Here is a 24,102-nt window from a genome sequence, read left to right as displayed (position 1 = left end):
ATGAGCAGCGTAATAGAGGGAGAAAGCGGCAAGCGGAAAGCGCAGCGAGCTAGCCCAGAGCAGCGTAAAGCCAAGAGAGCGAAAAGGGGGGGGGGGCAGCCCGTGCCCGCCCAGCCGACAAGAAAACAAGGACAGCTGTTAGACATAACAAGGGAGTCCACAATATGGGATAGGAAGCACTGTCAACCCAGGACATTCCACTCCTTATCCCATATCGTCGACACACAATAAAAAACTTCCATCTCACTTACTCAGACCTTCGACACTTACACATTTCCATTCATCTTACTTGCTCAGACCTTTGACACTTACACGTTTCCTTCTGTTTCATGTCTGAGTGATCTAATGTACAGACAATGATAGTAACATTCAGCACACATGAGTTTCACTCTACATTTAGATCTCCCTGAGGTACACATCGTGTTGTTCCATCTTTCTGCATTATCCACCACGTATAACCCGGTCCTTGAGCAGAGACAATTCCATGGATGGGTTTGCCTGTACTCGAGGCAGGGTTGATCCATACTGTCTTTCCCAACAAACCTCTAACATGGGCCACTGGAGCTTTATCTCCATCTACTATATTAAGGAGTTGGGACTGAGCAGGACCCGCTCGGTTGGTAGAACCTCGGGTGTTAACTAGCCAGGTGGCCTTTGCTAAATGCTGCTCCCAGTTTTTTAAGGACCCCCCACCCAATGCTTTCAGGGTGGTTTTTAACAACCCATTGTACCTCTCCACTTTACCTGCAGCTGGTGCATGGTAGGGGATATGGTACACCCATTCAATGCCATGTTCCCTCGCCCAGGTTTTAATAAGATTATTTTTAAAATGAGTCCCGTTGTCTGACTCAATTCTCTCGGGAGTACCGTGCCTCCAAAGGACCTGCTTTTCAAGGCCCAGAATAGTATTGCGGGCTGTAGCATGAGACACAGGGTAGGTTTCCAACCATCCCGTGGTGGCTTCTACCATGGTTAGCACATGGCGCTTGCCTTGGCGGGTTTGAGGCAGTGTGATGTAATCAATCTGCCAGGCCTCCCCATACTTGTACTTAGACCACCGCCCTCCATACCAGAGGGGCTTCATCCGCTTGGCTTGTTTAATGGCAGCGCACGTCTCACAGTCATGGATAACTTGAGAAATGCTGTCCATGGTTAGATCCACCCCTCGGTCTCGTGCCCACTTATAGGTGGCATCCCTACCTTGGTGACCTGAGGCATCATGGGCCCATCGTGCTAGGAACAGCTCTCCCTTGTGCTCCCAGTCTAGGTCTATCTTCAACTCCCCTATTTTTGCAGCTTGATCTACCTGCTGATTGTTTTGCTTCTCCTCATTAGCTTTACTTCTGGGGACATGGGCATCTACATGGCGAATCTTCACAGGTAGTTTCTCTAACCGGGCAGCAATATCTTTCCACTCTTCAGCAGCCCAAATTGGTTTTCCTCTACGCTGCCAGTTGGCCTCTTTCCATTTCTTCAGCCATCCCCACAGAGCGTTGGCTACCATCCAAGAATCAGTATACAGATAGAGCCTTGGCCATTTCTCTCTCTCTGCAATATCTAGGGCCAGTTGAATGGCTTTGAGTTCAGCAAATTGACTGGATCCACCCTCTCCTTCAGTGGCCTCTGCGACCAGTCGTGTGGGGCTCCATACAGCTGCTTTCCACCTTCGACTCATCCCTATGACGCGGCAGGAACCGTCGGTGAATAAAGCATAACGTGCTTCCTCTTCCGGCAGCTGGTTGTATGGCGGAGCTTCCTCAACCCGGGTCACTGGTTCTTGTTCTTCATCTACGACGCTGAAACTTCCACCTTCGGGCCAGTTCGTGATTACTTCCAAAATTCCAGGGCGATTCAGTTTCCCAACTCGGGCGCGTTGTGTAATGAGGGCAATCCACTTGCTCCAGGTAGCACTGGTGGCATGGTGGGTGGAGGGAACCTTTCCTCTAAACATCCACCCTAGCACTGGTAGTCGGGGTGCCAGGAGCAGTGGTGCTTCCGTACCGATCACCTCTCAAGCAGCTTGGATTCCCTCATAGGCGGCCAAGATCTCCTTTTCCGTTGGGGTGTAGTTATCTTCAGACCCCCTGTAGCTCCGACTCCAAAATCCCAGTGGTCGGCCTCGGGTCTCACCAGGTACCTTTTGCCAAAGGCTCCAGGACAGACCATGACTCCCAGCTGCAGAATAGAGCACATTCTTCACATCTGGTCCCGTTCTGACTGGGCCGAGGGCTACAGCATGAGCAATCTCCTGCTTGATCTGGGTGAAAGCTTGCTGCTGCTCAGGGCCCCAATAGAAATCGTTCTTCTTGCGGGTAACCAGATGAAGGGGCCTCACAATCTGACTGTATTCCGGAATGTGCATCCTCCAGAAACCTATGGCACCTAAGAAAGCTTGTGTTTCCTTCTTATCCATTGGAGGGGACATAGCTGTGATTTTGTTAATAACATCCGTAGGAATCTGACGCCGTCCATCTTGCCACTTCACTCCTAGGAATTGGATCTCCCGAGCAGGTCCCTTAACTTTACTTTTCTTAACAGCAAAGCCGGCTTCCAGGAGAATTTGGATGATTTTCTCTCCTTTTTCAAACACTTCTGTTGCTGTGTTTCCCCACACAATGATATCATCAATATATTGTAGATGTTCTGGGGCCTTACCCTTTTCTGGTGTGGCCTGGATCAGCCCATGGCAGATGGTGGGGCTGTGTTTCCACCCCTGGGGCAGTCTGTTCCAGGTGTACTGCACTCCCCTCCGTGTAAAGGCAAACTGAGGCCGGCATTCGGCTGCCAGAGGAATAGAGAAAAATGCGTTTGCGATGTCGATAGTGGCGTACCACTTTGCTGCCTTGGACTCCAGCTCATACTGCAGTTCCAGCATGTCTGGTACGGCTGCACTCAGAGGTGGAGTCACTTCATTCAAGGCACGATAATCCACAGTCAATCTCCATTCTCCGTCAGATTTCCACACAGGCCAGATGGGGCTGTTAAAGGGTGAGTGGGTTTTGCTGACCACCCCTTGGCTTTCCAGCTCTCGAATCATCTTGTGGATGGGGATCACGGCATCTCGAGTGGTTCTATATTGCTGCCGATGCACTATTGAAGTGGCAATTGGTACTATTTGTTCTTCTCCCTTCAAAAGTCCTACGGTGATCGGGTTCTCGGACAGTCCAGGCAAGGTGTTCAACTGTCGAATGCTTTCTGCCATCACAGTCGCTACTCCGAAGGCCCACCTGAACCCTTTCGGGTCTTTAAAATACCCACTCCGGAGGTAATCTATGCCCAAGATGCATGGGGCCTCTGGGCCAGTCGCAATAGGGTGTTTCTTCCACTCATTCTTAGTCAGGCTCACATCTGCCTCCACCAATGTATAGTCCTGTGATCCCCCAGTCACACCAGCAATAGAAACCGATTCTGCCCCTACACATCTCGAGGGGATCAAGGTACACTGCGAGCCAGTGTCAACCAAAGCCTTATAGTCTTGTGGCTTCAATGTGCCAGGCCAACGAACCCACACAGTCCAAAACACACGATTTTCCCTAACCTCTACCTGGCTAGAGGCAGGGCCCTTCTAAGCATGATTATCCTTCTTTCCTGGGGTATATATCTTAGAGGTTCCTTCAAGGGGATCGGACATGTCATCATCGACATCATACTTGACATCCTGGCTGTGAACAACTGGAGCTGCTCTCTGTTTATTGAGACTTCCTCTTTGAATCCTACCTTCCTTCAAATTACGTACCCGTTGTCTCAGAGCAGCAGTGGGCTTTCCATCCCATCTCCTCATGTTCTCTCCAGATTCACGCAAGAAGAACCACAACTCAGCTCGTGGGGTGTACCTTCTCTCCCCATCAAAGGAGCGCCTGCGTTGGATACCAGGGCCTCTAATTTGCACAGCCGAGATTTGGAGGAAGTCCTCCTTAATCTCTTCCCTGAGTTTCCTATGATTCTCCTCTATTTTGTCCTCTAATTTCTGCAGTCGTGTTTCCACAGCTGCAATTCTGGCATGAGTTGGGCCATGTACAGCGTCAGCATATGCTCGAAGCTTTTTCGCCATATCGAGCACAGTCTCATCTGTCTCCTCTCGCTTCATTATTGCTAGGGCAGAGGCGTATTCAGATGGCCCAAGTCGCACAAGTTTCCTCCACATTACAGGTGTACATGCTACCAGGTCTGGATTCCTAGTTGTTACATCATCTGAAAAAATAAGCTCTGCTACTGCCATCTCTCTCAGACGTTGGATCCCCTGTTCTATGGTCCTCCACTGTGTCTGCTGCAAATAAAGGTCATCTGCACACAGGTATCTTTGTGCTACACCATCCAGAATCCATTCCCAGAGGCTGTGAGGGCTAGCCTCCCTCATCATGCCCTGATCAATAACAGGGTCAAGCGACAGAGATCCCAGATGCCTCGCTTCAGTGCCATCCAGAACTGTAGCCTCCCCTGCAGCATCCCAAAGGCGGACTAACCAACTTATTATAGATTCATCAGGTTGTCGCCTGTAATCTTTTCTCAGGCCTCGAAGGTCCTTTAGGGAAAAGGAATCAATATTGGCTCCAGAATCTACACCCCTCGATGTAGTTTCTGATTTTGGTGAAGGTCCTTCTCCTGAATTATCATCATCATCCTCCACCTTGCGATCGGTCTTAGTTGTACACTTTCCGCCTCTTCTATTAGCAGCAACAGCCCTTGGTTGAGCCCTGCTGTCTGATTCAGCTACTGGCCTGGGGCCTGGGATACTAGCTGCAGCCTGAGTAATTGGGATAGTAACTAGTTTATCTCCCTGTTCCGTCTTCTGTCTGCTGCCCTTCAGTATCTAAGAGAGTACGATAAACATATGCCAGGGCCCAGCTCACTGTAATAATCCTTTTCTCCTTGGTATTACCCTGGCACTTCTCTTTTAAATACTTTGCCACCTCGGCTGGGTTCTGAATTTGTTCGGATGGAAAGTCCCAGGCTATAGGATCAGAAAATTCCTTTAAAATTTGGCCCATATCTTCCCATTTCCCACTCCACTCAAGATTTCTCCTACTTGGCTTTGCTGCTAACTCAGAAGTCTCATTAGCCCCTCTGGAAATCTCAGCTTTCATTTTATATAAACTGCAGACAGTATAGAGAAAGCTTACTAAATTAAATGTTAGAAAGATGGTCTCTTTAACACTCAGGGGAAACTGAGTATTTTCTAATAAAGATATAAACAATTCAAAGGAGAAGAGGGAAAACAGAGGCTGAAAAACCTCTTCCCCTGCTTCTCCCCTAACAAACTGAGTGCCCAACCATAACAACGAATCATCGAACATATTTACAACCTTCTTGTAAACAATCACAAACAACCCGAGCCCAGTCAAAATTCTGGTTAGTGCCCCACGGCTACATAAATTACGTATAAGGAGAAATGCTAAAGCTGTGTCCGGGTAAGGAAATAACGCTAGACACCACAGAGGTAATAAAACCTCAAAAAACCCTAGGGACCAGAAATATTGGCAGGCTCGCACCCTGAATGCCATTATGAGTCCAGAAAAAAACATCCTGATACACCCACCAAACAATTAGAATCACCAGTATTATTATTAAGGTTTTTTCCACTTTCTTTGACTCGGGTTCCCGGGCCAACGCACCAAAAAGTGTTCTGGTTTGGGTTGAATTAGGGGAGAACCTCCAAGGAATCCCCTAATAACAAAACCTCTACCACCCCTCCCCCAGCCCTGGGTTTGGGAAGGAATCTCTCGAACAAAAAGTGGAAAAAAACAGTTTATTAACAAATAAATAAACACCCCCCGACACAAGGGAAAAAAGAAAAGAAAAAGCTCAGGTTACTGTGAGGGGGAGGGTGCAGAGCTTCTTTCACGGGCCCCGGAGATCCTCCTCGGACTCCTGCAGTCAGATCAGCTCCAGGTGTCGGTCCTAAATCTTAAAAAGGGGGGGGGGGGGGGGAAGGGAAGGAAGAAGGGAAAGAAAGGGAAAGAGGAAAAAAAACGGAAACAGCGAAGATGAGCAGCGTAATAGAGGGAGAAAGCGGCAAGCGGAAAGCGCAGCGAGCTAGCCCAGAGCAGCGTAAAGCCAAGAGAGCGAAAGGGGGGGGGGGCAGCCCGTGCCCGCCCAGCCGACAAGAAAACAAGGACAGCTGTTAGACATAACAAGGGAGTCCACAATATGGGATAGGAAGCAGGACAGAAAGCCAATATTACAGGGTTGTTTTTAACAACTCCTCCCCTTTGTCTTTCTTACTGTATTTGGCTTGAGCTACAACTTTAGAACTTCTGTACTTTTGGCATACTGATACCTTTTCTAGATTTTAATTGCTTTCTTTAGGTTTTTATTCTTTTTTTTCCCTTAAGATTATAATTTTCTGCTTGTTTTTATGGTTTTTAACTCTGAATGTGTGGGTATAGCTATTATTTGCATATTTTGAACTACAAAATTATTAATCCAATAAGGCATGGAATTGAACGTGAAAAAAATTAAATGTGTTATTTTACATAATACTACAATTTTTGCTCTTTTCTACTAATTTTTTTTTAATCTTCTAACTATCTTTTATTCATTATAGAATCCTGTTGGAGTCCAGGGCATCCCTCTGGGCGCCCTGGGAAGTCACAGACCTCGGTAGAGAGGCCTGGGACCCGAAAAAGAGGATCTGGGGTCTGTGCAGGGGGGTTTGCCTGGCACAGAGCCCAGGAAGACACAGTCTTTGATTTTAGTCCATGAGAAAAACATCTAACAGAGAGAAGAATTGCAAGTCACAAAGGTGTTACAGAGAGTAGTGTAGTTATCACTGTGCAGAAGATTTTGTAGTTTTGGATTTTTAGAATGTAGATGCAAAGGGACAAGATGGAGTTTTTAGGGTGGTGCCCTGGGTTCTTCTTCTCCCTTGGCATCCATCTTCTGCAGTGACGTGGGCACAAGGGAGTTTCAGTGGATTGGATCAAAGTAGAAATGACCCTGTTAGTATAGGTGATAGACACTGGCATAGAATTGTAAACAATGGGTACGTAGTTATCTGTATAAGAGGTAGCGACCTCCCATCACGGGGGGAGTCACCTCGTGTCCAGACTGCTGTGAACACCTTGGCCGGACACAGAGAACTGTAAGATAAGAACTAATAAACAACGTGAGAAACCAGAAAACCAAGACCTTGAGACTCCACTTCATTCTCACGCTGAACACCGAGCACCGAGCTCAGCACAGAACACAGAGACACAGAGTCAGACAGCAGACCCTAAATCCTTCAGAGGTCAAGAGGGAAAATCACTCCCTTTGTGCCCACACGAACCACCAGCCTTGGAATCTCGGGTGAGGAAACAACCAGAATAAACCCGAGAGAATCCCATTTTTGGACTGCCACATGGGCTATTTTCTGGATGTCTTTGATTATATCCAAAACTGCATCCCCATTATCAAGCATTTGTAAACAGTAATCAAATGTGTTAAACTTTGTATAAACCCCTCCTTCTTCTGCTAACAAATAGTCTAATGCTGACTGATTTTGATACACTGCAGCTCAGTTTGCCTTTGCTGGTTAATTATTAACTTCATGGTCCTGGTCATTTTATTAAATGTGATTTCTACAACTGCTTGGAGTCTTAGGATGTGATTTAACACATAAATTGGGGTTTGATATCCCCAACTCTCATCTTGTGCTTAAATGGCTGGACCGCAATATATTTGTATTATTTGTTCAGGAGGCTGCTCTTTATTGCCTTACTTTTGGTATCTCCTGATTTCTCTGATTAGTTCTCTCTTGTTTCTTTTTAAATTATTTCCATTTTGGTTTGGTCACAAAAAAATTTTGGTTGTTTAATTCTTAGAGTACAATTTTCTTTTTTATAAGGGAGGAAGTTTTGAATAAACCTTTGTTGCATTGTGTTACTGCACATCCCTGAGAGCCACCAGCACCTCCAGGCACGGTGCACTCTGTTAATAAATAGCTGGGAAAAGGTGAGAAGATGGGTCCTGTTTGGAAATCTGAGTGCTGTTTATTGTCTCCATCGTGGGCACAGCCTCCAATGCAGACCAGGGACAGGAGCCCAAAGGGCTCTGAGGGCACTCCAGGGTTATAGACGAGACAACTGGGGAGGGTCTCAAGGTCAGGGTCCAATAAGAATAGGGAACAGTAAGGGGTAAATACAAACTAAGGAGACTAATGGGGTTACAGGGTGTAACACTGCAGCCAATTTAACCCAATGGGGTTCAAGGGAAGGAAGAACATTCTGCCATGGGGGCCTATGTGGTAACAGGGTGACATAAACTTAACAAACCAATAGAACAATGAAACCTAAGAAATGTTAACACGTGGCTGCAAAGCCCCATGAGAGGGAGGTTTTCGTCACCATGACCTAAAAGGGTTCTTTCCCCATTTGCCTCGGTCCCTCCAGGGTTGAGGCACAGCTACCTTGGGGATAAGCCCCTGGGCCTCCACAAGCCTTTTTCTTACATATTTAGAATAAGCCATTGTGTGCTTTTTAGTACTCATTTTTTTGCTTATTCCTGTTTTCCTAAAATTTAGATATTTAAGGGATCTTAAAATAGGGATTTTTCTCAGGGTCATTACACTGGAAAAGTTTAATCTCTTTTCCATATCTACAATTCTTTGTCCTCTCATGGCTCCAATACTGTGTGGGTTTTTAAGGGATCTACTAGGTGAAAGTTCTATTATAAACTTTATACCTTTTACAGGAAGTTTATCCTACATTATCTAAGAATTCTTTTCCCAAACACCAAAAGCACTCCTCTCCTATTATTTTTGAACTTAATATCCTCCCCTCTGGTCAGTTTCCTCCTTTCATGTTGGTCCTGTTCCATTTAAGGGGTTTGACCAGGCCCAGGCTACTGCCTTTCTAGGGCCACTCTTCAGACATTAAGGCCCCCACACACTTGGCAGTCAGTAACATTCAGTTCTTTGCTGATCCTTTCTCCTAGATCTACAAATAAATTCTTCCCTCACCTTGGGATTTCTGTCTGAGCTTCTATTTGTTGTTTGAGCTTTGCATAGAAATTTTCGTATGAAGTTTGCTCTGGCCTTTTTGTAAAAACTTTATCAAATCAGGTGTCTCCTACAGGAGTTTTCAGAATATTCTGCATCGGCTGCAGGGGATTTGGGGATATTAATTTTTCTTTCACTAAGTCTCCTTGAATCCCACCCCCGAGAGCTCTTTCAGAACAAACCCATTTCTCCCCTTTTGGGCATTCACTGCCCTGTCTTGTACTGGTTTGTCCTCGGTTTTCTGCAGCCCAGAATGTTTGCTGGCCGTGTGTGCAGGTGTCTGATTTGGGTGGGTCCCAACAGTGGGGGTCAGCAAGGGTGTGAGTAATGAGAAGAGAACTTACATAAAGGGACTGACAGCATTTGTGACGTGTAATTTTGAGATCCCCAAGGGGGAGAAGACTAACTAGGAGTATGAGGAGTCCAGAATAACGTGTACCCCCACCTTCCATTCCTGATGGGATTGCTGCCCACAGCATGTGAGTATGATCTCCTTGGTGGGGAGTACAGTGGTTAATCTGGTCTGGCCTCCTCATCTCCTTGTCACAGAATTACCTCTGTCACCCGCTTTTCTTATATTGTGGTTCTGTGTATTTCCTTAAATAGCCAGCCCTTACTGAGTTCACTTTTGGAATAAGGTCTTATGTCCTCCTCGTCATATGGAGTAGTTGTCTGCACTCAAAATATGGTCCCTGGTTTTGATTTACTGCAGCTTCCCACTCAGCCTCTAATAGCTGGTGAGTATCAGGGATCATCCACTCAGCTCCACATCAAAGGGTTAGAATTGGTTCTTGTCCTTGATTAGTGTTGGAACTTTTATCTCAACAAATTTTACAACACACTTGCCACCTGGGAGAGCTCCAACACCAGAGCTGGCCCTGATCTTCACACTGACATTGTACCCAACCTGAGGGTCTCCTTGTGGGCTGCTTTAAACAGGGTATACGAGCAGGATCTAATCTGGGAGATATCTCAGTGGAGAGGGCTGATGGTTGTTCTTTCTGCAGGTCCCAGGCAAAAGCAAAACCTCCAGGATTGTTTATGGACCTGGTGTTTGTTAATCTGTATATACCTGATCCCCCGAGTGGGGAGGTAGCAAACCACTGCCCCAGAGTCTAGAAAGCTTCTGGCCTTTGGGAATACAAAAGAATTGATAAAGCCTGCAGGGAGCTCTCTCCCAGCCTGGATTGATGTGCAGTTGCTCGTGGTTTGCTTGCCACATTGAGCTGGCACGTTCCTTTTAAAGTAATTTTCAGTCCTTCTGTGGCAGTGATGATTTCCCAGTCAATGGGTTACTGATCCTTTTATCCTGCTGGCCTGAGTCCATCCTCATTCTGCAGTTTGTACAGCCCATTCAGGGGTGAGCAGCACCTGAAAAGGACCTTCCCAGTCGAGGGGTAAAGGTTGGTCTTTCTGATTTAACCATTACCCAGTTCCCAGGATTAACATGATGAATTTTGTAATCTAGGGTAGCAGTCTGAGGGATTCTTCTCTTTTCCCCTAGTTCCTCTAGAGTTTGTGCTATAGACAGAACGTATTTCTTGACACTGTCCTCCCCTTCTCCATACGTGGCCAGACTATTGGGTGAGATCAAGAAAGGTAACCCAAACCTCATTTCATAAGGTGAAACTTGGAGGTCTGATCTGAGCTGTGTTCTAATTCTTAACAAGGCCAGGGGTAGGCACTTGATCCACTACATTTGGGGTTCAATCATGAGTTTAGTAGAGTTCTCTTGAGGGTTTGATTAATCTTTTCAACCTGCCCTGGACTCTGTGGGTGCCCTGGAGTGTGTAATTCCCATTTTATACCTAAAGCTTGGACTGCTTGCTGTAGTATTTTTGGTGTGAAATGTGTCCTTTGCTCTGAGTCGATGTGATTCACTATTCCCTACTGGGGAATGATTAGTCCTAAAAGAGTTTTGCATTCCACACTAGCAGTAGCTTTAACCACTGGCACTGCCTCTACCCAATGGATTTAGTGATCTACTAATACCAACAAAAATCTCCACCATTGCACTCGGGGGAGTTCAGTGAAATCTACTTGGATGCTCTGAAAGGGTCATAAGGCAAATTCTCACCCTCCTTGGTGGGCTTTCCTCATAACTTTTCTGTTTACTTTCGGGCATGTTGCACATTTTTCAGTGATTTGTTTGGCTATTCCATAAATTCCTATGCAACCCCAGTTTTTCAGGAACTGATCCCTAAGCACTTGGGTACCCCAGTGAGTTTTACTACGTATGCTTTCTAATATTTTCCTGGCTAATGGTTTATTTAATGTCTGTCTTCCATCAGATAACACCCACTGCCCTTCATTGTTCCTTTTTGCTCCTGTTCTAAGGAGATCGGCTTCGGTTTTACTGAACACTGGTATATCCTGAATTTCTCCAGTAGGGGTCAATATCATCATCACTTTCTCCTCCCCGGACTCAGCTGCATTTTTAGCTTCTAAGTCTGCCAAGTTATTCCCTCTGATTGCTGAGGTGGTCCCTTTTTGATGCCCCCAAACATGCACAACAGCAATTTCCTCTGGCACCTGTAAGGCCTCCAAAACTTCTGAGATGAGTCATTCATGAATTAATCCTTTCCCTTTTGAATTTCATAGTCCTCTTTCCTCCCAGAGTTTCCCCAAAGCATGCACCACCCCGAGGCCACTTAGAATCAGTAAATACAGGGCCCCTCTCTCGTGTTAATATCTCGAGGGCTCCTTTCAAAGGTGCAATTCCCACGCTTGAGCTGACCAGCTGGGGGGTAACCTTCTCTTTTCTGTGCTCACTGACCTTTCCTCTACCACAGCATATCCTGACATTGGCTGTCCCTGAATCACCCTCCAGGATCCATCCATGTAGAATTGTTTCCTCTCCTGCAGGGGTTGGTCTGTCAAATCCTCTCTCCCTTTGGTCTAGTTGTTTATAACTTTTAAGCAATCATGCACTAGTTCTTCTTCTGGTTCTTCATACAAAAAATGGGCAGGATTGAGGTGTTTATCTGTAATTAGTTCTAGGTCCTTTTTATCAATTAAAATTGCGTCATATTTTAGCACTCAAGAATTAGTGAGCCACTTCTCAGCTTTCTGGTTCAGAATATTTCTAACTGCATGTGGAGTGTACACTTTGAATTTCCCCCCAAAAGTCAATTTTCTACTTTCTTCTACTAACAGGGCAGTGGAGGCGACCATCTGGGTACAGGTTGGCCACTCTCTACTGTGGCGGTTTCATGTTTGCTGAATTTTTTTTGTGAACTGGGAGATAGGATTTTGGGAGAAAAGGGCAAAACAGGCTCAACTTAAAAACAAAACAGATTTCATTAACATACACTAAGGAAAAAGAAGAAAGAAAGAAAGGAAATGAAACTTTCAAACACTTTCTCTCCTACTACAAACTGTTCACTTTCTCACTCAACACAGAGAGAAAACTATGATTTTTAGTCAGTTGTAAACATTTAAACACAATCTTGTATCCCTTTGGGAGAGTAGTCTCTCTAGAGTTTATGGAGATACATGATACAAAAAAAAAAAGGTTTGGTGGCTCTCAATGTCCCAAATCTGCAACCACCCAGAATTTTGCAGATTCTGTGCAGTCCCACCCATATAACAGTTTTTCAAGCTGCTTATGGGCTTCTCCATGTTTGGGGTACTATTTTAAGCATGTTTTTTTAGCATAAAGCAAGGATTTTCTTCTTGTATCTCTAAAATTGTCTCTATCTCAAAAGAAATAGAGATCTCTTTTACGCCCAGGAGCTGGGGCTTAATCACTTCCTCTCCAGAATCATCTTCATCTCAAAGGCTGAGACCTCCTTATTTTTTCTCAGGAGCTGGGGACATACTCTATTCAATTAAATCTCATTATAACAGTACACACAACCCTTTGACTAGAACTTGCATTTTTCCACAGCATTATGATAGTCTATTTCTCCATAATTCACATTCAGAGAAGTCCAGTCAGAAACGTCCACTTCCTCCATCTCTTTTTTTAATAGTCTTTATCAGTTCTTTTACTGACACTGTCTCAATGCTGTCCTACATTTCAGATTACTCTGTCTTCCATGGAGGAGGGAAAGGGGTTAATGTCTTTGCCCAGAGTATCTTTTTTTTTTTCTTCTCCAGCTGACTCCCAGAACTTCAAGGCCGAAGGTGATGGTGGGGGGAAGGGGGAGAGGGACCATGCTTAGGAATGGATGACTCTCCTCTACCTCTGGCCAGGTCTAGAGCAACTCAAACTTGGATCAGCTCCCTGGAGCTCTGCATGAAGTTTCTCAAGATTCTCTCTCTCCTCTCTCAGACCAGAGGCTCTGGCAGCCAAGCCAAGGGCATGGCCACCACAGCCCCTGGCGCAGGGCCAGCACTGCTGGTCTGCAATCCTCCTCCTGTCCCCATGGGAGGAGCCGGGGCACAGAGGGGACACGGCTGGCCCAGCAGCTTTATATAGACAATGGTCCCCTCCGAGGCCTGGCCGGGCCTGGGCCTGGGGAGGCCCAGCCCAAACTTCTGACTTACAAGGTGATGTTAACCCCCTGCCAGCTGAAAAAGAAAAGGGTGCCAAGTCACCTGGGAGCTTTGATTTAAGACTGTGTCTCCAGAGGCGTGTACAACACTCTTATTCGTCAGCCAAGCTGTCAATCTATGCTATTAACTTCCTTTTTAAAAAAAAGCCCTTTCACTTTCACATTCATGATAAACCACCACAGCCCTCCATCTACTGTCTATAATACCCCCAAAGTCCCAATAACTGCCTGACTTCCCTTTTTGTTCTTGGAGGGGGCAATGCAATGATTCCTGCGACTCTTTCGGGATCTAATTTCTTTTTCCCTTTCATGATCCACTGCCCTAAGTACTTGACCTCGGGCTCCGTAAACTGCAGCTTTGATTATGAAACGTTTAATCATTTCTTTCCTAAGAAGTTCAATAATGCTATGGTGCTTGCCCTTACGTCTTCCTCTTTTGGAGCAGCTATTAACAGGTTGTCAACATACTGCAAAAGTTTAGTCCCCTTTGCTGGCACAAACTGACTTAATAATTGTTCGAGTGCTTGGCCGAACAGGTTGGGGGAATCTACAGACCCCTATGGTAAAGATGTCCACCTGAACCGTTGCTTCTTATTTGTTTCAGGGTCCTCCCACTGGGCAAAATAATCCCAGCTCTCTTCGGCTAATGGACAGGTCCAAAAGGCATCTTTCAAGTCTATTACACTATACCAGCTGTCTTCAGGGGCAATTTGGTTTAAAAGAGTATATGGATTTGCTACTACAGGAAAATGTGTTTTTGTTCTCTCATTCACAGATGAATGTCCCTCAGATCTTGGACTAGCCTATAGCTTCCATCTGTTTTCCATATGGCCAAGATAGGTTTGTTGTGCCTTGACTTACACGTCTCCAAAGTTCCTCTTTTCACTAGTTCATCTATCCCAGGTTTTAATCCCTTTCTTCCCTGAAATGGGGTAGTGTTTAATTCTAATTGGATCCTCTGGCCTCTCTATTTCAATGAGAATGGCTCCATTTCCAACCTTCCAGACTTCCTTCCAGCCTCTCCTTGGGAATGCCAAACGTTGGGATCAATCTTATTCTCACCTTCTTCAGTTAATCTGTACAGGCTTACAAGCAGATGTGGTCCTTGTATTATCAGATTTATTCCTAGGGCTACCATCAAATCTCTTCCTAATAAATTATAATCTGCTTCTTCAACCAACAACATATTTCCTAAACAAGTCCTAGTCTCTGACTCTATTTCTACATCTTCAATAACTGGGACCCTAAAGGGTTCCCCTTTAGCTCCTATTACCATCACTGTGTCTTTGCTTCTTGTGCACCCTTTTGGCAGTCTTTGGACAGTGGGACGTTCGGCTCCTGAGTCACCCAGAAAGAACACCTCCTCCTTTTGGGGTCCTAGTTTTAATTTTACCAAGGGCTCTTTAGATGTCCTGGACCTCACAATAAAAGCCCCCAACATCCCTAGTCTTCTTGAAAAATTTTCTCATCCTTCATCCTTTTCCTGCAATCCCTTTTTAAATGCTCCTTCTTCCTGCAGTAGTAGCATTCAAGGGGTTCCCTTGGATTCTCGGATGTTTTTCTCTGTGGGACAGGCTGCCTCCTTTGGGTTTCATGGCTCTGCACTGACCTCACAGGGCTTTGGAGGCCTTCCTGCTTTTGAACTTCCCTAACAGCTGCAACCAACACTTTTGCTTGAATTTTCTGTTTTTCTTCATCTCTCCTCACATACACCTTCTGAGCTTCCCTCAGTAGCTCTTGTAATCCCCTTTCCTGCCCAATTTTCTAACTTTTCAAGCTTCCTCCTTATATCTTCTCACGATTTTGCTACAAATTGGGTTTTAAATAATACCTCTCCTACTGGGGAGTTAGGATCTATTCCTGAATAAACCTGCAGGCTCTTTCATAACCTTTCCAACCAGTCTGTGGGGGACTCGTCTGTTCCATGGAATTCTCTAAATACTTTACTAATGTTCTGCCCTCTAGGGGCCGCTTCCCAAATGCCTTGTATTATTATATTTCTTAAATCTATCATATTTTGTCGGCCCTCCTCCATTTGTGCATCCTACCTGGGTCTTTGATTTGGCCATTTCTCATCCCCAGGCATGTTTTGTGGGTTTCAGTGCTCCCATTCTCACATCCCAGCCTGTCTGATCATCTCTCTCTTTGTTATTAAATAATGCTCTTAATATTGCTCGCATATCATCCCAAGAGTAAATACTGGGCCCCAGGAACTGGTCGAGCCTGTCTGAGACCCCTAGGAGGTCATCCATCAATCTTCCCATCTCCTTTTGAAGGCTCTTACATCTCCCATATTAAGTGGCACATTCACGTATCCTATAACTCCCAGAGCAGTTGGCACTCAATGGGAGAAGATTGTGCCTCTTCTTCATTTTCACTATCCTCGCTATTAATCTTTTCTTTTATCTTACACTGTGTTCTCCTCTCAGGGGGAGAATACATTGCCTCAGAGGGACTGGTTGATTTTGTGGCTCCTGCAGGCTGGGAGGGGGGTTGGGTGGTTGTGGGGACTGAAGCTGAAGGCTGGGATGTGGGGGTTGGGTCAGCAGTGCCTGCCCATGGAGGGGCAGGGGCACAGGGGGTACGAGTAGGGGTGCCTGTCCTTGGGGGGGTAGAGGCAGGGGCATTAGATACAGAGAGGGTACGTTGTCCAAAGGTTCCCATGTCTCACTCTGGGTCACAGTACCTTTTCTGGTCTTTACTGTAAATAATCTAACTTCTGTTCCCTCCCATAGTCCCTTTGCATAGTCCCTTTCCTCTTGGTCCCGTGGTTTTTTGCTGTTCACATAAGTATTTAGGGCTTGACAGGTCCACTCCTCAAAAGTTCCAAACATGGGCCAAATCAAACGGTTCCTAATCTCCTTCCCTCCTCAAACTTTCATGTAATAATTAATCATATTTTCCTTAGATTTTCCTTTTCTTGAGGGACACTCTTCCCAGTGTTATAGCATCCATCCCAGTGGACTATCCCATGGGATTTCTGGTATATTGTTATCTTTTTCTCCCAAGCGTTTTCCTGGGTCTCCCCCTGGGTTTTGCTCTTTCTCTGTCCCATTTTACAAGGTATTACAGTCTGACTCCTCAATAGCTCCTCTCCTTTGTGTTGTGTCTCTCTCAATCACACACACAGATTTCTAATTTGAACTGGTACGGTGCCTAATTTGATTCAGTACTACTGATCTACAAGTCCAGCAGAGAACTGACCTGCGGAGGTCTGACCAGTAATGAGCTCCCTTTTTTTTTTTTTTCTCTCTATCTTTCCTCTCCCCGGACCTTCCTGGTCCTAGGCTAAGCGGGTTTGACCTTTCCCTCTTTAGCCTTCCCGTGGCCGAAGCCTGAACTTCTTCCTGAGTTTCGGATTTTATGTATGTAATGAGCCTCCCATCAGATTTGCTTCCCCCGCAACCAACCGGTCCCTCGTGGGAGTACAGAACTATGATTTTGGGGCCTGCTCTTGCCCCGTGATATGATCACGTCTCATTCACATGCTCGACCCCTCCCACTCAACCTCACAGTACTTACGGTCACTTTTCCAGCATGGATCTCCGTGCATGTAGAATTTTACAAGTCAAATGCTCCGCGGTTCAGAGGGCACTCGCCTGAGTCCTCCCTAGGTCTCTCTGGGAGCTCCAAGGTTGTTTCCTTTTTTCCCCCTTTTGCTTGCAGATCTCATCTCAATTTGTTCAGAATCCAACCAGGTCTGCCAGTTCTCCTACACCGTCAGGCTGCTTAATCAGCAGGGTGTCCCCCAATCAGAGAAGGGAAACCATAGATCCAAAATCAGATCACATAGGGGGTCACCAAAATGGTTATGAACGAGTTAGCCAATTTAATAATTAAAGAGAATATATTAAATACTCAAAGTATAAGTTTTGGAAAAGCCACAAGCAACACAGTGCCAAGCCAGGTGATCAACACAGGGTGAAGCGGATGTGAACTGTAGCACTTCAAATCCCCATGGTTCACACTCCTGCTTTTGCAGGGTCCTGTTTTATTTTTTTTTTCAGCTGAGCGGAGGACATTCTCACTCCTCTGTTGATCTTATCCTTTTAGCATATTCATGTATTTTTCTTTTCTTGCTGCCATCTGACAAAAGGTTTCCTGGAATGGGTGAATAATTCATCTCCTTACTGAAATTCTGTTTGGGAATAAGCATCTTTGGCGACGAATATTATCTTATTGTTGGTGCATATGGAATGCATATCACTGGGGCCTTGTCAAAGAAATCCTTTGGAATCCAGATTTTTTTTTTTATAAAAAAAGCAGCTTGTCCTTGCTTGGTATCTGCATTTCTCTTCCCTTATCACCGGATAAAAATTGCTTTTTCCCCATCAAAAGCTTTGGTAATGTGAATGCTGTAGTTTTTAATTCTTTTGAATGAATTACTTTGTAACACATATTACATCTACTGAAATTCTTAGGTTAATATCCTTTAATATACTTCAAATATAGGAATGCCCCTTGGCTGTATTCAGTTCCAAGTGTACATGGCCAAGAGGTTTTACTTGTTTGGGTTCTCTCAGCATTTCTGTGTGACAAACAGTCATCCTTAGGAATCCTGACTGTGAAGAGGAAGGGCAGGGAGAATTGTTTGGATTCATGCCTGTGCCTTGCATTCAATAGGGAGAACTGGAAGGATCTGCAAAGTACCTGGAACTGCTGCATATGGCAGAAGATCACTTCCAGCAATCTGTTGCTGAGCCAGAAAGGTCAGAGCTGCTTGAAATTCATGAGTATCATATACTCTGCCTACATATTCTTTAACTTACCTTTGAAATCCTTGTTCCAAAAAACCTGAACCCTTTTCTCCATTGTGCATTTAACATCGGTGCTGTGGCCAGGTCATACAAGTACTAATTCCTCTAGAATACTCCACTAGGAGAAGTTCTTGCTTGAGTAACTCTTGATTTTGGTTTGTGAAATGCGGAGCTCTTCCAAGTGGGTTAAGAGGTGACTGAAAAGCATTGTCTGCTTCGTTGACTGTAGAAAGTGTATAAAAGTTTCATTTAAAAGCTGTCCCAGTGAATAATAAGTCCAGAGTAATCTGTCTCCTTTACTCAAGGCTGTAGATTTCTCTGAAAGATCAAATCCAAAAAATAAATCACTCCAAAAACATCTGAGCCTTTGCCAGCTCATAGTATATTGACTGTTAGTTTCTTGAGTTTCCAGTCTGTGCTGTTTGGGATCTGGCAATCTTAATATTGACCAAGGCAAGATAAATGAAAAGAAAAAGAGCCATGACAAATGGGCTTTGGAGCCATCAGCTGGGAATTGCAGAGACTGACTGTGTCCTATTCTGGCCAATATTCTGTGTAGTACTCTGGTGCTTCCCCAGATTCATTTCCCTTTTGGATGTGTTACCACAGAAGGAAAAAATGAAGAATTGGAGTGAAAACCTGAATGCAGAGCATGTGATCCCATGGAATCCATTTCAGTAAATTGATTTTTTTTTTATTCTAGCTCTGTTGAAGTGAGCCCAGGTGATGAAATCCTGGCACTACTACAGACAACATCCATTGATTTGAAGGAATTTGAGAGAGAAGCAGCTTGTCTTCCTCCAGAGGATGGTGAGCTGGATGGAGGGAATTATTCCTATTACAAATGATTATTTGTGGGGGCAGAGGGGCAATGTTGACAGCTGGGAAGGGAGAGCCAGTCCAACCTTCATTAAGACTAAATATTGGATTTGTTCTCCCAATTTAGAGTAAGCCTTTCTTCTTCCACTTAGTGGCCAAAGGATTCTCAGTGACTACAATGGTATCTCTTAGTTTGAGCTCTGCAAAGCAGAGTTTTAAAGTAATGATATGAAATCTCTCTTCTTCTCAGCCTCTCTCTGCCTTATGCTGTGTGTGACCCAGGATCGGCACAAAAACTTAACTGCCAAAATGAGCTGCAGAATGGTTACAGTCCTGTCAGTCAGCAGCTTTGGGCCCTGTGGGGCAGCAGGCTTGTGCAGAATGACAGATCTGTCCTGTGTTCTTTCAGATGACAGCTGGCTGGATATTACACCAGATGCCCTGGATCAGATGCTGAAGGAGACAAGAAATGAGTCCCTTCCTTCCGCAAAGGAGGAAGAGCAAAACTATGACTTGGAAACAGTTGCTGAGAGCATGAAGGCTTTTGTGTCCAAAGTCTCCACGCACGAAGGAGCAGAAATGCCATGGTAGCAGCACTTTGACTTTGGGCTCTGGTATAGAATGTTGCACTCTGCTGCAGCCCTGTGGGTGATTCTGTGATGCAGAGAATCAGAGTCTGAAGGTGTTCTGCTGAGCAGGGGCCTGAAGCAAACCCACAGCAGTGAATATGTCCTTGCTTTAAATCAGCTGGGTAACGCTCTGACACTGGTGCAGGTTCAAGTACGGGAAGCTGAGCTGCAGCTCTTTCTCCCTCAGGTTGATTTTGTGGTCTTCATAACTTTTCTCTTTTATGCCAAGAATTCTTCCACTCACTGTTTCAGATCTAATCCATAGAGGCTTCAACCTTCTGAGGATGTCTAACTTCAAAAGTCCCAACTTCAGTCCTGGCTCAAAAGAAATCAATAAGGCTTGTGCCTGAGTCAGGCTTATGCAAGCATAAAAGCTTTATTTATTAAAAAATATTTTTGTATTTCAGGTCGCCTGATGATTCCCATGTTACCTTTGACGTGGACTCTTTTACAAAAGCACTGGACAGAATTTTAGGTGAGATTGCTTCTTTATTTGAAACTAATCCCTGACCTGATTTCTTTGATGTGGTACTGACACAAAATAATACCAGGGGCAGACTCGGAGAAGCTGGATTCTGATGACCTGGATGAAGAGGAGGAGTTTGATTTCTCAGATGGGGATGATGAAGACCTGGATCAAAGAGGGAATCAAAGGCAGGAGCAGGAGGAGTCTCCTGAGGAGCTCGTGGGCAGTCTCAAGGCGTACATGAATGAGATGGACCGTGAGCTGGCACAGACCAACGTTGGGAAAAGCTTCACCACCCAAAAGAGAGGGGTGAGTATGCCTGGAGCTCAGGTTTGAAGCAGGAATTTCCAACCAGGAAATGTGCTGGAAATGGCCATTCTGAGTAATGGGATCAGAACCTTCCCACGTGACAGCAAAGTGTGCTGTACCTGCACTATAATACACTTCCTTCAAACTAAAGCTTACCTAAGCTTTGAATTGGCACATCTTTTCCAGGATTTAGTTTCATTTCCCTGATTTAGTAGTAGGGCAAGCAGCTGCAGCTTGACTTGTGACTTCTGGAGTAGTTTGCTCTGGTAGGAAGCTGACCCATAACTGAGCAACACTTTCTGTCATTCTCCTGGAACTTAATCTGGGTAATGGACAGTGGTGATTTTTAGCTGGCATGAGCATTTGGGGGCTGAATTCTTGTCTGTCAAGACTCTAGAATGTACTGGACTTGGTTGGCTGCAGAATTGTTGTTTCTTTTCTCTTGTGGCTTGCCTTTTTTTCCCCCCTTAAGCCTGCTCACGCAATTTGATAAACCTTTCTCTTTGTACTCACTGCAGGCAAGTTCTGGTGAAGCAGCCACATCTGGGAGGGCTGGCCCTGATTCTGGAGCTGAGGATGCTGAGCTGGCACCCGTGGATGTGGACATGAACCTGGTGGCAAACCTGCTGCAGTCCTACAGTGCCCAGGCTGGCCTGGCAGGACCCACCTCGAACATTTTACAGAGCATGGGGGTGAATTTACCTGAGAACACAGATCTCACTGGCTCCAGAGCTGAGCAGCACAGGGAGAGACTTGGGACAAGACACGGCTGCTGGGGAAATGAAGCACAGACAGACAAGAGGGATGTGGAAGGAGAGGCCAAAGGTTTTAATTTCGGGCATTCAGTTCATTCTGTGTCCCTTACAAGGTGTCTGGGCAGGCAGGGGCTGTGGGGCTGCAGTGCTGCCAAAGCTCAGACAGAAGGAGCAGCGGGGCCGGGGCAGCGGCGATCCTGCTCCAGCGGGGCAGGGAGAGTGAGCTCAGGAACCCGGGCACCCGAGCACATGGGGATGGTCCCCATTTCAGTGAGGTAGGTGGTAATAAAGCCCCAGTGCACTGCCTACTCTCACAAGCACAGGCTCCACCCACGGCAGAAGCAGCAGCTCTGGGGTGGGTTATGGCGGTGGCAGCGAATTTCCTTCCCCAAGCCGCAGCTCTGACCATCCTCCTCCAAAGCCCAGAGAAAGAGAGAGAGAGCCAGCAGCTGAGAGACCATTCTTCAGTCAGATGCCTGATGCCAAAAGTGAGAGTCCTCCTGAGCACATGTGAGGCATGCTTCCTATCCCAGGGACAGTCAAAAAGTCTCACATTCAGGCCACTTAATGATGAGTTCCTGTCGTCCCTGCATTTCTTGCTTTCAAGTGTTTGAGTCTTTGCAGCAGCTTCTCACGCTGCTTCATATAAACAATATTGTATTCTTAGAATTTATCTGTATGTTTTGCATTCTTGTTCTCTGAGAGAGAACTTGACTGATGGTCATATTGACCAATGGAGTCAGGAGGTTGTAACCTCTTTGGGCCAATCTTGGCCCTCTGTACAAAATGTATATAAGTTTTTGGAGTCAGATAATAAAAGAGCATTCCATGTTTACCAAGCTGCTGCATGCCGTCCTCTGTGAAGGTCCACACCACGTCGCAACGTGTTGCCCCTCTAAGGGCAGGGGTAACATCTGTTGACCCGGACATGTGGAACAGGGATCTCCTGTTACATCTGGTGACCCCGAACGTGTGGGAAGAGGGTCTCCTGTCGCATCTGGTGACCCCTCCGTGTCTGGACTGCAGCTGGTCACATTTGCTGACCCTTTGTGTCTGAACGGCACATCTGGACACTGTCTGTGTCTGAACGGACTCCTGACGTGGGAGAACAGGTCACACCGGTGACCTCCGACTGCGAGAGAACTGCATGTCAGTGGACCTCTGTGCCCAGAGAGAGACTGTACCTGCTCTGCCTGAGGCAATCGTGGTAAGAGGTAATGATCTCTAAACCCTCCTCAGATGAGGAAACCCTCATGGTGGACCTTTGCCTTGAGGTCCTGAGGAGAGAAGAAGTCTCCTTTCCTGGAGATGCTCTCCAGAAATTGTTATATTATGCCAGAACTCATGGGTTTTTTTGCAGCCTTGAAGAAGTTTATTCTACAGCAGAGTGGAAGTCTTTGGGCGACTTTTTGCTCCAGGTTTTCTTTGCAGATCGCAGTGTGAAGCTTTTGGAACTCATAGCCACCTGGAGCAGGCTGGAGAAAGTGCTGCCTAAAGTACTGCCTTCCAGCTCTGAGGACAGCTCCAGTCCCATCGGGCTGGGTGCCAGGGAAGACGGTGAAGTCATTCCTCCTGTTCCTGCCCCTCGGAGACAGGCGGGACAGCCGACCCCCCTTCCTCGCAGCAGCATGGCGGGAAGCCTGCCTGCACTCAGCACACCAGCTGAGGCGGGCACGGGGTCTTCTGGAGAGCAGACCCCTTCCCCACCCACGCCGTGTCGGCGCTGGAGTGTGGAAAACCTCGGGGCTTGTGAAAGCCCCTCGGGACCGGAGAGATCGGCGCTCCCCAGTCCCGTGCCAAAAAAACGGCGGCAGAGGCGAAAGATCGCCTCCCCCACTTCCTTCCCCCCCGTGCTTTCCTGGCCTTGGAGGCGCCGGGAGTGCTCTTGGACTGGGGGGGCAGGGTGTTTTTCGTGGACTGTCCGCACTGTGGGGTGTCGGTGGAATGTTCCGTGCAGCGGGGCGGTGCAAGGCTGCGCCGTCCCAGGGCACCGGGCAGGGCGGCCGTGCGCCCCCGCGACGGGGACTTGCACGAGGCACACAGTTCTGTGCAGTTTGGTGACAAGCCAAGTGCCCCGCCGGAGCGGGGGTGGGGGCCGGCCCAGCCTGTGAGGGGAGGGGTGGCTCCAAGAAGCAGCGGGGCCGGCCCAGGGCGGGCAATGCAGCCTGCCCAGCCCCCGCGGCGGGGGGGAGGGTGGGGGGGGGGGGCGGCCTGAAAAAGTGAAGGGGCCAGCCCAGGGCCACCCCACACGGCCCTGGGGTGAGAACAAAGCCCCCCGCAGCGGCCGGTGCCGCCCTTGAGAAAGGGTGGGCCGGGCAGCGCGGCTCCTCTTGGGAATGCAGGGCCGGGACACCCTCCCAGCCCCCCCGCTCCTCCCCGTGCCGATTGGGGCACTCCCCCCACACCTGTGGAGGCAGTGCTTGGCAGGCGGAACACGCCTCCTGCAGCGCTGTGATCTCTTCCCGCGACGAGCAGGAGCAGCACGAGGGAGGCAGCTGCAGCCAATCTGTCAATTTTAAAGGGACAGCGCAATGACAAGCAGGTGTTCCCCCGCTGCAAGGGGTCCCGGGATGCCGGATCCTCCTCAGTCTCGGGTGATGTCCCAGCCGAGGCTGATGCTGTGGGCGGCCGTGGGTCAGCACGGCGCCCCCTGCAGGGCAGGGATGGATTCCCCAGCTCTGTGGGTGCGGTGAGAAAAGCTCTCACCCCTGTCTCTGTGAAACACACGGGACAGGAATCAGAGGTGCATGATGCCTCATCTAATGCTCAGGCTGGCAAGACTAATGCTAAGGCCAACAAGAAACAAAGAAAGAGAGTGCAAAAAAGAGGAATCACTCCCTTGTTTCTTTGTGGAAGGTCTGGACGGCCAAATCACATGGCAGATGTTTGCA

At 46.9% G+C, this 24,102-nt stretch overlaps 1 protein-coding gene across 1 annotated transcript; it reads left to right on the top strand.

The window, feature by feature from the left end:
• LOC310912073 (protein ecdysoneless homolog) lies at positions 1 to 21,779 on the top strand (the record flags this gene model as incomplete). The annotated part of the gene is made up of 9 exons (XM_083866285.1): positions 1 to 64; positions 17,143 to 17,195; positions 18,100 to 18,185; positions 18,937 to 19,043; positions 19,462 to 19,639; positions 20,089 to 20,156; positions 20,233 to 20,456; positions 20,975 to 21,281; positions 21,745 to 21,779. 9 exons carry the CDS (start codon positions 1 to 3, stop codon positions 21,777 to 21,779), a joined length of 1,122 nt encoding a protein of 373 aa, XP_083722411.1.
• Between the last annotated feature and the right edge of the window lie 2,323 nt (positions 21,780 to 24,102).

This window comes from Zosterops lateralis, assembly GCF_965231275.1.
Source record: "Zosterops lateralis genome assembly, chromosome: 8".
NCBI classification, from domain to species: Eukaryota; Metazoa; Chordata; class Aves; order Passeriformes; family Zosteropidae; genus Zosterops; species Zosterops lateralis.
The sequence above is the reverse complement of the archived record's forward strand: the minus strand, read 5'-3'. Positions and strand labels throughout refer to the sequence as shown.